The 15,239-nt window shown below is 42.7% G+C and overlaps 1 protein-coding gene across 3 annotated transcripts in view; it reads right to left on the bottom strand.

The window, feature by feature from the left end:
- The window catches only part of MAP7D1 (MAP7 domain containing 1), a 162,977-nt gene that overhangs the window by 77,135 nt on the left and 70,603 nt on the right, over nt 1-15,239 (bottom strand). For all 3 annotated transcript variants that reach the window (XM_073615611.1, XM_073615613.1, XM_073615612.1), the window contains exon 2: nt 3,234-3,647. In XM_073615611.1, the coding sequence (XP_073471712.1) occupies nt 3,234-3,647 (414 nt within the window). The remainder of the gene's footprint in view (nt 1-3,233; nt 3,648-15,239) is intronic.

Genomic DNA, 15,239 nt, shown 5'->3' with positions numbered 1-15,239 from the left:
AGTAAAAAGGAAAGCTCCCCAATGGGACACAGATGGCAAAAACTTAACTCTCTCAATCCAAATTGAAAAAACAAAAGTTTTACCTTTAGTTCTAATGCTTGTCTAGGCAGCTGCAAATTGCTGGTGTGTGCTAGTCATCAACTGCCTGTGTCCTAGAGACCAATGAAGCATAGTCGCACAGCAACCATTCATTGGTTGCTAGGACAATGGTAGCCAGAGTCCTAGCAACCAAAACTGGCAGGGCCAAAAACAGCCACTTCAAGCAGCAATTAGCCTAGACAAACTCCTGTATACAGGGAAGAAAATACACACTGTTTACCTGCACCTAGGCTAGCCAGACAAGTGAGGTGTCACTCCCAGGCTAATGGAAGCGCTGCAGAAAGTCACTCACTAGTGAAGGAACACCGCTTCACTCATCTGCCCAGCATGGGAGTGACATGCAGAAACAAGTCTACCCTGCCCTGTATAGCAGTCCTGCTGGTGAGTTGTCACAAGTGACAGTTATCAAAAGGGTGCCATGGATCTCAAAATAATGGAAGATACCACTGCCATCCTTCAGAAAATGCAAGTGCATTAAAGTAGGTCCGACCATTATGACATCAATACAACGCGAGCCACTGACCTGGGACAAGCATGAAGCAAACTAATTTAGAACTTCTGATCTGCATTCTTTATCCTGGTCACTGGATCAATAACAATTAAAGCCTATGGATTAGGACAAGCGCATGGCAACGAGCATTTTCAGAAGTCAGTCAGCAAAGACAGCCTCCCACACAACTTTCAGTTGACCTCTGACGTTCAAGCATAACAATGAAAGCAAATATATATCTGCACGATTATAATAATGTAAAGCCAAATATTCCGTTTCTCATTTAGTTCAAAGAAGCAGCATGTCTTTTATAAAATTCCTAACTATAACATGAAACAAAATGTGGGTTTCTCCAACAACATGCTGGTTTACAAATAGGCTAAAAGTAGAATTATGTTGCCCATTGCATGTTATACTCATTTATACAGCATATCACTGAAGCCCTTTACAGAGAACACAAGAGCTTACAATCTAGTTCTCCTACCATATTCATACAGACCAATTAGGGCTTAGTGAGGAGGACAATTAACCTACTAGTAAGTTTTTGGATTGCAGGAGGATATGGAAGCACCTGGAAGAAACCCATACAAACATAGGGTGAACACACAAACTCTGAACAGATTGTGTCTTTGGTGTGTATACCAGTGGTCACCAAACTGCAGCCCTTCCATTAACAACAATGGTGGCACACTATTCCTCCCACTGATACCAATGAGGCTGTAGTATTTCTCCCACTGACCACCAGATCCGCCTGTCTGTTTTCATCAGATGTCAGCGGACATGTCATCACTGACATCCATCGCTCCATAGAACTGTATGGATCGTCCGTTCAGGTCCGCCTAAAAGATTGCAGGTGGACCTGAACGGGCCGCATGTATGAAAAGGGTCTAAGGCAATTTATATGCATTTCTTTTTTTTTTTTTTTTTTTATCCAATCTGCACTACAGCCCTGAAGTGACTCTATTACTAAAATAAATATTGAAAATAAACCACTTCCTACAAAGACGACATGGAATACTCAACACTCCTGCTGCCTGCACTGCAAAATTGAATCGCCGGATAAAGATTCTGCAGAACTAACACTTCAGAAAGCATAGGATTCCAGATCCTTAGAGATGCTCACTGGTTCGATTTTCCAGAAAATACATCACTTCTGTGCCCTAACTCCCAGAAGTGTCATTTTGCAGGATTCAGTCAGTGGTTCCTCTTCACTTCAGCAGCGTGGTCAGCAGGAGAAGGCAAGCATTTCATTTTTTGTAGGGTACTATTTATTTTAAATATTTTAGCAACAGAGTCCTTTTATAAGGCAAAGTAATTTATTGTTCCTTTAAGAACAGAAGGTCCTTTCCAACTATTTACAATAGGATGCTATTGGCTATATAATATAGACCAGCGGTCGCCAACCAGTGGCCCATGGACCACTGATGGTCTATGAGAACATTTTGGTAGTCCCCAGTGGTTCTGCCACAAATTAACATTGTGGTGGATGTATACTGCCCAATGTTGTTTCCAGTGTTGTTCTCAAAGCATGCTGACAGTCAATACTGTCAGCGCGCATTGATATCCAACACCTAGTCTGTAGTTGCGGCTCCTGTGAACTCAGAGGGAGGCACCGGGAGTAGTGCAGAGAGTGGGAGGTGAAGGAGGGGACTTCCAATAACAGAGCTGATCACCGACTTTGGGAGGAAGCACGGAGCTTGAGCACATGGCTGGATAAGGAGTTGGGATCCAATGATGAGTAAGGCAGCGGTGTGATGCAGATGGCGGGGGGGGGGTTGTGCAGAGAGCCGGAGCATTGTGTGTATAAGGCCTGATACACACCTATGCATTTTTAGTGCTTTTTGCATTTTGCAGATTTGTACTACAGAACGTGTTAAATGGACTGTAGTGCACCACCAAAAATGCACAGGTGTGTATCGGGCCTAAGGTAGCAGTGTGATCCAGGGGGAGGGGGGGCAGAGAGCCAGAGCATAGTGTGTATAAGGCAGCAGTGTGATCCAGGGGGAGGGGCAGAGAGCCAGAGCATAGTGTGTATAAGGCAGCAGTGTGATCCAGGGGGAAGGGGCAGAGAGCCAGAGCATAGTGTGTATAAGGCAGCAGTGTGATCCAGAGGGAGGAGGGGGGAGGGCAGAGAGCCCATGCATTGTGTGTACAAGGCATGTCAAATTAATGTTGATAGTCCACGGGATTCAAAATTGTGAGTTTAGTGGTCCATGAGGTCCGAAAAGGTTGGTGACCACTAATATAGACTATATATTCTCACAGTATAAATTACTGGAAATTAGGGCCAGATTTACCATTAGGCAGCAAAGACAAAGAAGCAGCTGATACCTGTATAGTTGTCAGCCACCCATTATTCTACTATCATTGGTAGAAATCTAGGAATACACACACTGACATATTTAAAGCTAGTTTAGTAGCCGTGAAACAAGTAGCTGTGTAAAATAAGGGAAGCCTAGCAGACAGGTGTTGCTTTGGATGCCAAAGGATATGAGTGCCTACACAGTTCCAGTGATAGAATTCTGGCCATGCGGGTAGTAGTCCTGATGTGAAAACACTGGTAAAATGCAGGCAGAACTTGGGTCATATGACTCATACTTTTCAGATACATTATAAGCAAAAAAGAAGGATTCAGGATACACACCTAGTTTTTGTCTGGAACTAGTGGCAGTAGTAGGAGAAACAGCAGCAGGTGAAGCTAAGACATCACCCTTCTGAACCTGTTCCTTTGGAGAAGTGACATTTTCCACCATTTTCGATGTGCTTGGGACTGCTGTCTCTAGCAATGAACTCTGTTCATCAAGAGATAATCTGGGTCCTTCCTCTGTTTTATCACAAGTACTCCTCTCCATCTGTGATGAAGGAGAAGGCCCTTCATCTGCTGGTTCAGAAACGGGTCCCTGAGTCTTTTGACAAGTGGCGTCATGGCTTTCAGCCGTTGATGTGGAGCTGGCAGCCCCTTGCTCTGTCTTTGTGCTTAGCTGATCAGTTTCTGATCGAGTGTCTGAGTTCTTTGTCGTTTTCTGTATGTCATTTTCTACTGTTGTAACTTTATCACCTGGAAGAGAAAAAGATCTAGTTAACAGAAAGAAGATGGGCTGCTGAACAGAAAAAACCTAGATACATTTGTGTTAGCTGGTGATCTGCTGTCCTTACTAGAGATGGCTACACATTATACAAATTTCCTTAAGATTTACCAAAACCATAAAATATGAGGTCAAACCTAAATACTTTCAATTTGTATCCAATCAGGCAAGCCCTTGTACTACATAGTTGAAGGCAAATCTAAAAAGAAATTGAACAAGAAAATTGTAGAATGTGTAGCCAGCTTAAGAAGGCTGAAGGAGGGTGGGGGGCTATGAAATACTCATATCTAGCTAAAACAAAAAGCAGCAACTGTTCATAAGAATTTACCTCTACAAAATGACCTTTTAAGAGAATTGTCTGGTACATAGTACAGTACCCATACAGCAGTCAAGAGCCATTTGCTTATGTTTTCCGAGCAGCATGGAGCTGCATGCAGGCAGCTTGTGATAATCCTATTTGAGAATTGGGATGCACTTTATTTTGGCATTGATATTTATCATCATGTACAATTTAAATATGCATATTTGTGTATTCATTTTGGAGCTCTAATTATAGCAGACTAGATAGCCTATTTCAATAAGGAATGTTTTTTTACACATACTGTTTTATTGCAATATCATTTCTTTTTTAACTGCACTGTTGTCTGTGTTGTACCTCATATAAAGTCCCATGGCCATTTGAATTACTGTTGTATATGACTAACTTGGAATGTCGGTACATCACCTTACGTACTGGATCATGTTATATTGTTACTGGAGCCTGTGATAATCATTAGAGATGGAGAGGCTATACAGATTCACACATCTGAGTTTGATAGGCCATAGGGAGGGGTGTCTGCGAACAGAGAGCGTTTTTGCCTTTATGCCCAGGTGAATGAACCTTAAAGTTGAAATCCATGCCAACAATGTATTGTCTTACTAGAAGAACCATGTGTATTCTTAGGCCATCCATAGACAGTTTGAATCTTGGCTGGTTCAGCAGAAACCGGCAGAGATTAGAACTGTGTGTGGGCAGGTTGAATTTATATAGTTGATCAATCGATCGATCAACTTGGGTACAACCACCCTACCAGATTCAGTTGCGATAATCATGGTCTTCTCCTGGTGGGGGAAGACAATTGTTGGGCAGGAGGGATTCCCCTGTCAACATGGACTGTGTTGATGGGGGGATCATGCAAATTTCTTTCCTGCAACCTGTGGTTGCAGGAAAGAAATCTGCACCGTCTATGGCCTGCCTTACTTAAACTTTGGTGTCTTTTGTGTATCTAGATATGTGTTGTAATCCAGCATGAAATAAGTCCTGTCCCTGTGTGGGAGTTTCCTGTAATATAGACCAGTCACTGCTGTTCACTCTCCTTATGAAAGGTTACTGGTCTTGTATCCGCCCCCCTCCCTGCCACTTTATCTTCCTATAGGCAGCTCCTACTACCACATTCTCCCTGGGGGTGCTCATCTTCTCCACTCATGTAAACACAGTGCTGCTGGACTTTTAGGTTCAAAAGCAGAGCACAAATGTGGATGCACACTCCAAGACTATTTAAGATTAAGCATCTGGAACAAAGTTATATTTACCATGTGCATTAGAAATGATTGTCTTTATTTCTTACTGACCAGAATTAGTGTGTACTATTATTTTATAGAAAGACTCATATTAAAAGTGGAACTTCACTTTTTTATTGGCTTTGCCTGCAGCCTTCTGGAAAACATTATAGGTCCCAGAAGGCTGTGGGACCATTTACAAAGTGCAGCTCACACAAACGTTACACACATACAAACAGTTGGAAGCCGGCTGCAAAGCTGCAAGGAGTCACAGCTGGCTTCCCTTAGTAAACATGCCCACGCCAGGGACCTGAAGACCAGTGAAGAACCGGCCTAGGTGAGGATATTGCTGGATCCCTGGACAGGTAAGTGTCTTTTATTAAAAGTCAGCAGCTACAGTGTTGCAGCTGCTGACTTTTCATTGCCTTTGGAGCAAAGTACAGCAAGAAATCATAGAAATAACATTTTATCTTTTTTTATGAGAAAGTGCTGGGTGGTCCAATCTAGTCATGCTTTGGTGGCTTTATCTGTAGTAAAAATAATAAAACAAGGAATATAACAGTAATCTTCTGTTATTGGAACTGTACTTATGAAGATACCTGTTGCTTATGCTGATCTAAAAGGTACATTTCAGGATCACCAGAAAACTTTGCATATAGGGCATTTAGGGAATATATTCTCCTGGATTCCCTCTTGTAACGCGAAAACATTAGGCTGTTGATTAAAGATGAAGATATACTGGATTCCTTTGGAGAATACAAATATCGATACTATTGACAGTGAGTGCAGGTCACACTGGTGTATGTTCAAATAGATGCAGAGATTGCTGCCTGATGATGATATACAGCAGAGCTGCAAGTAGAAGTAATATATACTGCCTGGAGATGATATGCAATGGGCAGCAAATAAAAGTGACAGGAACCAAGGGATGCTTTCTTCTGCATCCCCTGAGTTTCATCATGGGACATCATAGGTCAGAAAATGCATCAACAAGCACTGGAGATGCATGGAGAATAATCAATGTGCTGGCTTTGTCAGCTCCACTGTAGATTCCCCTAGATACCACTTCAATTATTTCCGTTACTGTGCTGTACGCTTTACCTCGGAGCACTAAAGTTCCCCATCCAGAAACAGGGACCGATTGTAACTGCAGCAAAGACATTAAGAGGTCCTTCAAACTAGTGTACAGATGCAAACCCAACTCTCTGTCCCTAAACATGGCCTACCCAATTCTTCTAGTCAGTACACAGTAGAATCTTAAGACCATTTCTTTACTAATTCAGAGGGGAAACATGGGCAAAAAACTCTCCCAGATGCCACTACCCCAGTAAGGTATATACCAATAAAAGATTAAAGCGGGAGTCCAGCGACCAATCTTTTTTTTTTTTTTTAGGTCATTGAGACACTTTTCTAATCCAAAAATAATACTCACAGTTTGGGTGTAATATTTCTGCATCTGTCTGTTTTCGTACTGAATAATAACTTAAAAAATGTGATGCTGGCTGTTTCCATCTTGCTTGTGGGCATGTGAAGCCCACAAGCATTGATTTCCTGGATGCGGTGAATGCTGTTCATTCACAGCTTTTTCACACGCATGATCAATGTTTCCCGCACTGAATCTTGGGAAGCCTGACACTAAGCTCCCAGGAGACAGTGCGGCGCCGGGGAAAGGCAATAAACACGCCTACTCCCATGGGAGGAGAGACAGGAAGTGCCACAATAAAGTACAATATAAAGGTAATTACAGCGATAAAAAAAAATTTCATGCAGCATTTGAACATCTATGCAATTAACTGAAGGGGGTAAGATTAAGTTAAAAATTTGAGTGGAACCCCGCTTTAACATCATACCTAACAAGAAAACTGTATTAATTCCTTATCAGTTAAATTGTTTATATGGGGTAAGAATGACCACCCCAAATTCTCCTCCCACCAATAAAAGACATCCCCACTGATTGCTGCTCAAGGAAGGGCTGAGTTAAATTAGAACTATGGGTAAAATATGTTTTTCCCCATTTTGGATGGAGGAAGGAAGGGTTATAACCGTGTCAGTTTTTTTGCCATCTGTGTCCCATTGCAGATTTCCCTTCACATCCTGTCCCATAGCCAAACAGGAAGTGATAGTAAATGTGGATCGAGCACCTAGGAGCTTTGCTATATGTTGTATGGGTAGTAACACTGACTTTTCTGTTTATACTAAGTGACAGCAAATCCCTGCAAATTAGAATTGGGGACCCCTGAGTCACCACAACTAGTGCCCCCATTGGAAGATTTCCTCTCTATTACTTTTCTGAGGACAACCCAAAATTTGGCATTCTCTTTTACTTTCACTTTCAACAATGATGGTAAACAGGACACAAAGAGGGTGAATCTCTCTAAAGAGGGTACAGACAGCAATAAAAACTGATAGGGGTTCTACTCCCTCTCCACTCTATTCAAAACAAAAAAAAAAAATGATTTGCCTTTAGTTATACTTTAACTGATCAGGGACTTCATACATGGAACAGATCGATTTATCCAACAGATCAGAGATATGCATCAACAATCACTAGATGATCTAGGTTAAACCCCAGTTCTCTAGAGGTATCAATGGGTACTGGCACCACGTCATTTCAATAAGTAATGACATTTGGACGTTCGGGTATTGTACCCACGATCTCTAGTACAATAATACAGAACAGGAAACTATACAGTACACTTATATATTATGCATGATACATTTTTATGCGTCACATCCTATCAAGAATGAATGAGCAACCCACAGACTATTTTTAATTCCTATTAGAAGCAAATGTGTTAGAACTTAAACACTTAATGCACTGCAAGAAGCAAAATTTGGCAACAAGCCGGGGTTATTTTTATTCCTCACGAGAAGAAAATAGAAGGTGTTGGTGACTATACTGTATAAGTAAATATAAACTCGAAAAAGAAAGCGTTCCAAGTCAAATTAATACACTTTCAGACAAAAGTGAATATCATATCCAAACTTAGGTTGGCCTGCACAAAACTGTTTTGTACCATTATCAGCTCAGTATTTTTTTTTATTTTTTTATTTTTTTTTAAGTAGAACTATAGGCAAAACTTTTTTTTCTCTATTTTGGATAGAGTAAGGAAGGGTTATAACCCTGTTAGTTTATTTTTTGCCATCTGTGCTCCATTGGGAGATTTCCCTTCACTTCTTGCCCCATAGCCAAACAGGAAGTGAGATTAAATCTCTGCAAACCCCTTCCCACCGACCGTACGCAAATATGCGGCCTCGGCTTGAAGGGGTTGTACCGGGGTGATGAATGCAGCTGCACACATCACCCCAGTACTGTTTTTTTTAGAGCCGGGAGTTGGCTTTCTTGGGATAACAACTGATGCGGCTAAAAAGACACTCGGCTGTTATCCCAAACAGTGGGAGAGGATGTCCCCATCTTCCGCAGCTCGCCGGGCTCTCCTGTCTCACCAGGAGGCCTGAGCGACCAGCCGCCTGGCTGGCCGGAGACCTGAATGAAGCCGGAGTTGGCTTTGATCAGGTCTCGGATCAAGTAAACAGGAAGCGATGTCATGACATAATTTCCGGTTTACAGATGACTTAAAGGCACCAAATGAAAAATAATTACAGTATTCAAAAAAGCCAGACTTGGCGTTTTGAATACTTTTAAGTGCAAAGACCCCAGATTCCTCCATACAAAAAGAGTACCTGTAACTGCCTATTACTGTTACAAGGGATGTTTACATTCCTTGTGACAGCAATAAAAGCGACCAGAATTTTTTTTTCAAAAGAGTGTAAAAAAATAAAAATAAATAAATTTAAAGCGCCCCATCCCTCCATGCTTGCGCGCAGAAGCGAACGCATACGTAAGTCACGACCACAAATGTAAACAGTGCTCAAACCACACATGTTAAATATCGCTCCGATCATTAGAGCGAGAGCAATAATTCTAGCAAAAGACCTGCTCTGTAACTCTAAACTGGTAACCTGTAGAAATGTTTAAATAGTTGCCTATGGAGATTTTGAAGTACCGTAGTATGTCACCATTCCACGAGTGTGCACAATTTTAAAGTGTGACATGTTGGGTATCTATTTACTCAGCGTAACATCATCTTTCACATTATACAAAAAATTGGGCTAACTTTACGGTTCAGTTTTTTTTAAATCATTGAAGTGTATTTTTTTCCCCAAAAAATTGCTTTTGAAAGACTGCTGCACAAATACAGTGTGACATAAAATATTGCAACAGCCGCCGTTTTATTTTCTAGGGTCTCTGCTAAAAATATATATATAATTTTCTAGCAAAAAATATGGATTTTAACTTGTAAGCAACAAACGTCAGAAAAAAGGCTTAGGCAGGAAGGGGTTAAGGGAATCCCTTGGGGACACCCAGGTCACCAGAACTAGTGTCCCCATTGGAAGATTTCACCTGCATTACTTCTCTGGGGACAACCCAAACTTTGGATTTTTCTTTTACTTTCAATAACAGTAGAGAGAACAAATAGAGGGGGGAAACCTCTGGGGAAGAGACAGCAATAAAAACTTAGGAGGTGTTCTAATTCATCTCTACTCTATCCAAGACTAAAGAAAACGTGTCTTTAGTTATACTTTAAGGCCAGGGCCACATGTATCGGTCTGCTTTTGTCCACATTTTGGTGCAATTTTTCTTGTACAAAGGCTTTTATTGAAAATATATATCAACAGAATAGTACAAAACAGTGATGGATACATCATGAATTAGCAGGTATAAGACTGCTGGTATCCAGCAGGTAGAACTAATGTTCAAGGATTTAAGCCAGGTCTCAGGCGGTTCAAAGCCGAGGCCAGGCGACATACTAAGGAGTGTCTTCATCTCGCGTTTACTGGCATAGCGGTATAATGTAAGCACAGAATATTATGTTTGCAAACACTCATGAATAACTAAAGGATGCATAGCGAGATGTTGTTGTAATACGTAACATTGCATAAAAAAAAAAGAAAAAAAACAGAACCAGAAATAAAATCAGATTAAATTGAATAACTTCAACGAGGATAACATACCTTTGTATGTAATAATTTTTATGTTACATTAAATATCCAATCTCTGTAGAATTAAGCCAGAGGGCCTGAATGAGAAGAAGGAAAGAGAAATTGAAAGTGGGAGAAGAGGGGGGTGGGAAAGGAGGGGAGGACCCTGGGGTGGGGGGAACGGAGGCTCGTTATAGGGAAAGAAGTGTTAGGTCAAATCTTGATGGACAGTTATGAGTCACCCAGGGTTGCCATATCCTGAGGAACTTATCATGTGTGTCCAACAATATGGCCGTAAGTTTCTCTTTTACCATGATATCATTCACACTGTTTTTAACTGCTTCAAAGCTAAAGTTCAGAGTTTTCCAGGCCCTTGCTATGGTCAATTTAGTTGCAGTGAAAATATGTGCTGCTAATTGGCATTCAGGACAAAGAAGTTCTGTAATCGGTTTCCATAAAAGGGCCTCAAAAGGGTCCCGCTTTATAGTGGTATTAAAAAGATTGCGTAGTAGTGCGTATACTCTGACCCATAATCTGCAAACCCTGGGGCAGGTCCACCAGATATGCGCTATCGTGCCCTCCTGTGAGCACCCACAAAAACAGAGGGGGGAATAAGATGGGATGAAGCTTGCTAATCTAGCCGGGGTATAGTACCATCTATAGAAGACTTTGTAAGCTTTCTCCAAAAAGAGAACATTCTTAGAGCATTTGGATAGCATAATAGTCATACTTTGCCAGTCCTCCGGGTCTAATTGTTTCCCGAGCTCGGCCTCCCATTAGAGATGGTAGGGTCTCAATGGTGGTGTCTTGGAATTAATTATAGCGATATATATGAGGGAAATCAGACCCGAGGATTGGGGGCGCGATCTACAAAGGCTTTCAAATGGGGTCATGGTAAAGGGGGCAGAATGGGATTTTGTAAGCTGTTGGAGAAAGTGTCTAATTTGCAGGTAACTGTAATGCTCCCTAAGGGGGATATCGTGTGAGGAACGTAAAGCCGCGAAAGGGATGATCTTGGTTGGGGTGAATAACGAATGGATATCTGTAAAGCCATTATCGGACCACCATTTAAACTGCAGTGGATTATCACAACCTGGTTGAAATAAAGGGCAGTGGAGGAGACGAAGTAGTGGGAGATGAGGAGAAATTAGGCCTGCTGAGTACTTAACCGCATCCCACAGTTTAAGGGAGTGAGCCAGACAGGGACCTATGGTAGAGGGGCGATGTGCTTTAGGAAGCCAAGGAAGAGAAGCTAGAGGCGTTGGGTGTACGTCGACTAAATCAATGGTGGCCCATAGTGGCATTTGTTGCTTCGCATGGAGGTGAGATAATGGGGCAATACCCGCAGCTGTATAATATGCTTGCTGATTAGGGACTGAAAGGCCACCATTGATTTTGCACGCGTAAAGCACTTGTCTCTTGATCCTGGGTCTCTTGGGGCCCCATATAAACTGCATAATTTTACGTTGATGTATTCGAATGATATGGGGGGGCACATGGACTGGCAAAACTCTAAAATAATAGAGCAATTTAGGGAGGTACGTCATGCGTACCGTCGCTATTCTGCCGAACCAAGAAATCGGAAGTGTGGACCAAGAGGCAAGCATAGCCTCCAGCTTTCGGGAAAAGCGGAGGAAAATTGGCTTGGTATAATCTTGAGTACCTCGGAGTAAGTTTAATACCCAAATAGGGTAGTGAGGTTAACCACTGAAATGAGAATGCCGATTGTAGGGATTCTAATTCCGGGGCCCGAAGGTTGATAGACATCGCTTTAGATTTTGCCGGGTTAACTGAAAGGCCTGAGAACGAGGCGAAGGAGTCTAAGAGAGAGAATAAATTGGGGAGGGAGATTCTGGGTTTAGTAATGGTTAATAAAATGTCATCCGCAAACAGTGACAGTTTGTGCGCGGTGCCTGCTATTTCTACTCCTGATATATCTGGGCGAGAGCGTATGGCCTCCGCCAGGGGTTCAAGTGCTAGTATAAATAGAAGTGGGGAGAGCGGGCATCCCTGATGGGTTCCCCTCTTAATAGGGAAAGTAGGCGATTCATATCCATAATAACGCACTTTAGTCTGGGGGAAGTGATATATGCCTGAGACCCAACTCAAAAATGAGGTGCCGAAACCGTAGTGCGTGAGGACCTGTGTCAAATAGGGCCAGGATAAGGTATCGAAAGCCTTATTAACATCTAAAGAAAGAAACATTGTCTCCAGGGACCTTTTATGTGCTATATGTTGGATTTGGAGGAGTCGTCTAAGGGCATCTCCTGCCTGTCTAGGGGGGGGGGGGGGGGGCAAATTATTATTATTATACAGTATTTATATAGCGCCAACAGTTTACGTAGCGCTTTACAACTTGAGGGTAGACAGTACAAATACAATACAATTTGATACAGTAGGAATCAGAGGGCCCTGCTCCTTAGAGCTTACAATCTAAGAGGGAAGGTCAAGAGATACAAGAGGTAATAACTGTGGGTGATGTGCTGATTGAGAAGATAAATGTACAGTTGTTAGGTGGGGGGCCAGATAGGCTTCTCTGAAGAGATGAGTTTTCAGGGATCGTCTGAAAGTGGATAAAGTCCTGAAGGCGAGCATGGGATGAGGTGACAAGGGAGTTTGAGAGCAGGAGGTCTTGGGAGGAGCGAAGAGGTTGGTATTTTGTGACTAGGTTAGAGATGTAGCTGGGGGCCAAGTTGTGGATGGTTTTGTAAGTTATAGTTAGTATCTTGAATTTAATTCAGTGACTGAGTGGCAGCCAATGGAGGGATTGGCAGAGGGGTGTGGCAGACGCTGAGCGGTTTGTGTGGTGGATGAGCCTGGCAGCAGCGTTCATGACGGATTGAAGTGGGGATAGCCTATTTAGAGGTTAACCAATGAGGAGGGAGTTGCAGTAGTCGAGGCGGGAGATGACCAGGGAGTGGATTAGAAGCTTTGTGGTGTCATTGGTTAGGAAGGGGCGTATCTTGGAGATGTTGCGAAGATTGAGGCGGCAAGCTTTGGATAGTGATAGAATGTGGGGTCGAAAGGTTAGTTCAGAGTCCAGGATTACACCTAGGACCTTGGCGTGGGGAGATGGGTTGATAGTTGAGCCGTTGATCTTGACAGGGAAATCACCTGATCCTTTTTTATCAGGCGCGGTAGAAAGGAATTCAAGCGATTGGCCAGAATTTTCGTCAAGATCTTCATGTCAATATTAATTAAAGAGATTGGCCGAAAATTTGCCCAGGAAGAATGGTCCTTATCTGGCTTAGGAATCATCACTATGTTGGCAGTCAGCAAGTCTGGTGTAAATGCGTGACCACCTTTAACCGAGTTATACATAGCCGCTAGGTGTGGGGCCAGAACCTCTGCAAATTTTCGATAATACAAAGCAGTGAAACCATCCGGGCCGGGCCTGGTCTTTTGCCCAACTTCAGTTCCTTAATGCACTGGAGAATTTTGGTGCAATTTTTACCATGTGATGCTGCATGCTTTTATTTTACTAGGCCTCATTTTTCAAACCACCGCACAACACACCGTAGAGATCTGAACAGCCTCACTTAATTACACTGCATCTGATGTGTGTTTTGCATTAAATAGCAAAGATATGAATGGGGCTTATATAAAAACTAAAACCTGAGTAGCCCACAAGGATTCACATCAGCCCATCTATACCACTAGGCAGATTAGTTCTTATGGCAAATGTCAGAATTGCCAGACAAACCATTTAAAGTCATTTTTAGGCAGTTACAATTTCTAACCAGCTTTCAGTTGCATGAACCCCAAGAGGATCGGGGCAGCCTTGCGTGAAAGATGTAGATACTTTTAACATGTCAGCTGAAAACTATTGGTGTCTGTTTGCAATTACCTGTTTAGTCATTTTGACATTTTCAAGCGATTGGATTTACAAGAAATTGCAATGTGTGGCCAGCATTACAGTTTTGTAAACACAAGGTTTGACAGGTTCCAGGTATAAGCAATGATCTATGGGAGGAAATAAATAGTGGTCACTTATTTTAGCCTTCACCACACCAGACTTACAGCAGATAGGGCTCTGCTAAGTGCTTATTATTGTCATACATGCTAACTCACATATTGGCTTTGAATGTTTAACGTGCGCTGAATGATGCTCAGGGATCGATGGAAGAAACACAGCTGTGGTTGTGTTTCTTTGAAAGTGTTAAGGTAGCGTGACAATTCTTATTCACTTCTGAATGGATCCCTCCCCCACAGCTCTACAGCAAGGCCCCTCGGATAGGGGGGAAGTGACAGAGATGATTCCAGCTGCCCTGTGTGCATTCCCCCCACAGCTGCCCTCTCCAGGACTGTCAGTAATGCTGCACCTGTCATCCCAATGCTTGTCTCAGCCACAGCCCTGACCACTCTGCTCTAGGCAGCTGACAGCCACCATGTACACTCCCCAATTATACCAAGATCCAGTCCCACATTACAAGGGCACATACCCAGCCCACAGAATTACTCAGCTGTGTGCATGCAGACACATTGTTCAGGAAGAAATGGACCAGCACGCTGTACTGGCTCTTTAAGGTTTGTGTGTCACAGACTTCAGCTTGCATAAGAGCAGTGTGAACAGCAAGCTTCCAGGATCATAGAGATGGCCGGGGACCTCCCGGTCCCTGGCCTGCTCTATGATAACCCGGTAGCACCACCGAATCAGATACCAGGCTCCCCCATTGCCTGTAAAAGCAATCCAGTAGCTAGATAGCCTCTAGGATTGCTTTTAGATGATACAGTGTTTATGGCATACAGCAGCAGCCATAACCCCAGTATAACCACTTGAAGCCAATCACGTACATGTATGTGATTTTGCGCCAAGTTGTTAAACAAGTTGCTAGCAGGCTTTCAATAAGCTTCAAGTAGTGCTAAAGCCCCCTAGCAGCCTGCTTAAAGTGGCAATCAGCACTCCAATTAGGATATGTGTTCAGCATTTACAAACTGGAGCTGAATGTTACTTAAAAAGCTTCAACAAAGCTTGCTGAAAGCTCTGTAAATGTTTTGTCAAAGCTTGCTGTTCACACTGCTCCAATACAAGCTGAAGCCCA

Source organism: Aquarana catesbeiana, linkage group LG02 (genome assembly GCF_042186555.1).
Source record: "Aquarana catesbeiana isolate 2022-GZ linkage group LG02, ASM4218655v1, whole genome shotgun sequence".
Taxonomy (NCBI): domain Eukaryota; kingdom Metazoa; phylum Chordata; class Amphibia; order Anura; family Ranidae; genus Aquarana; species Aquarana catesbeiana.
The sequence above is the reverse complement of the archived record's forward strand: the minus strand, read 5'-3'. Positions and strand labels throughout refer to the sequence as shown.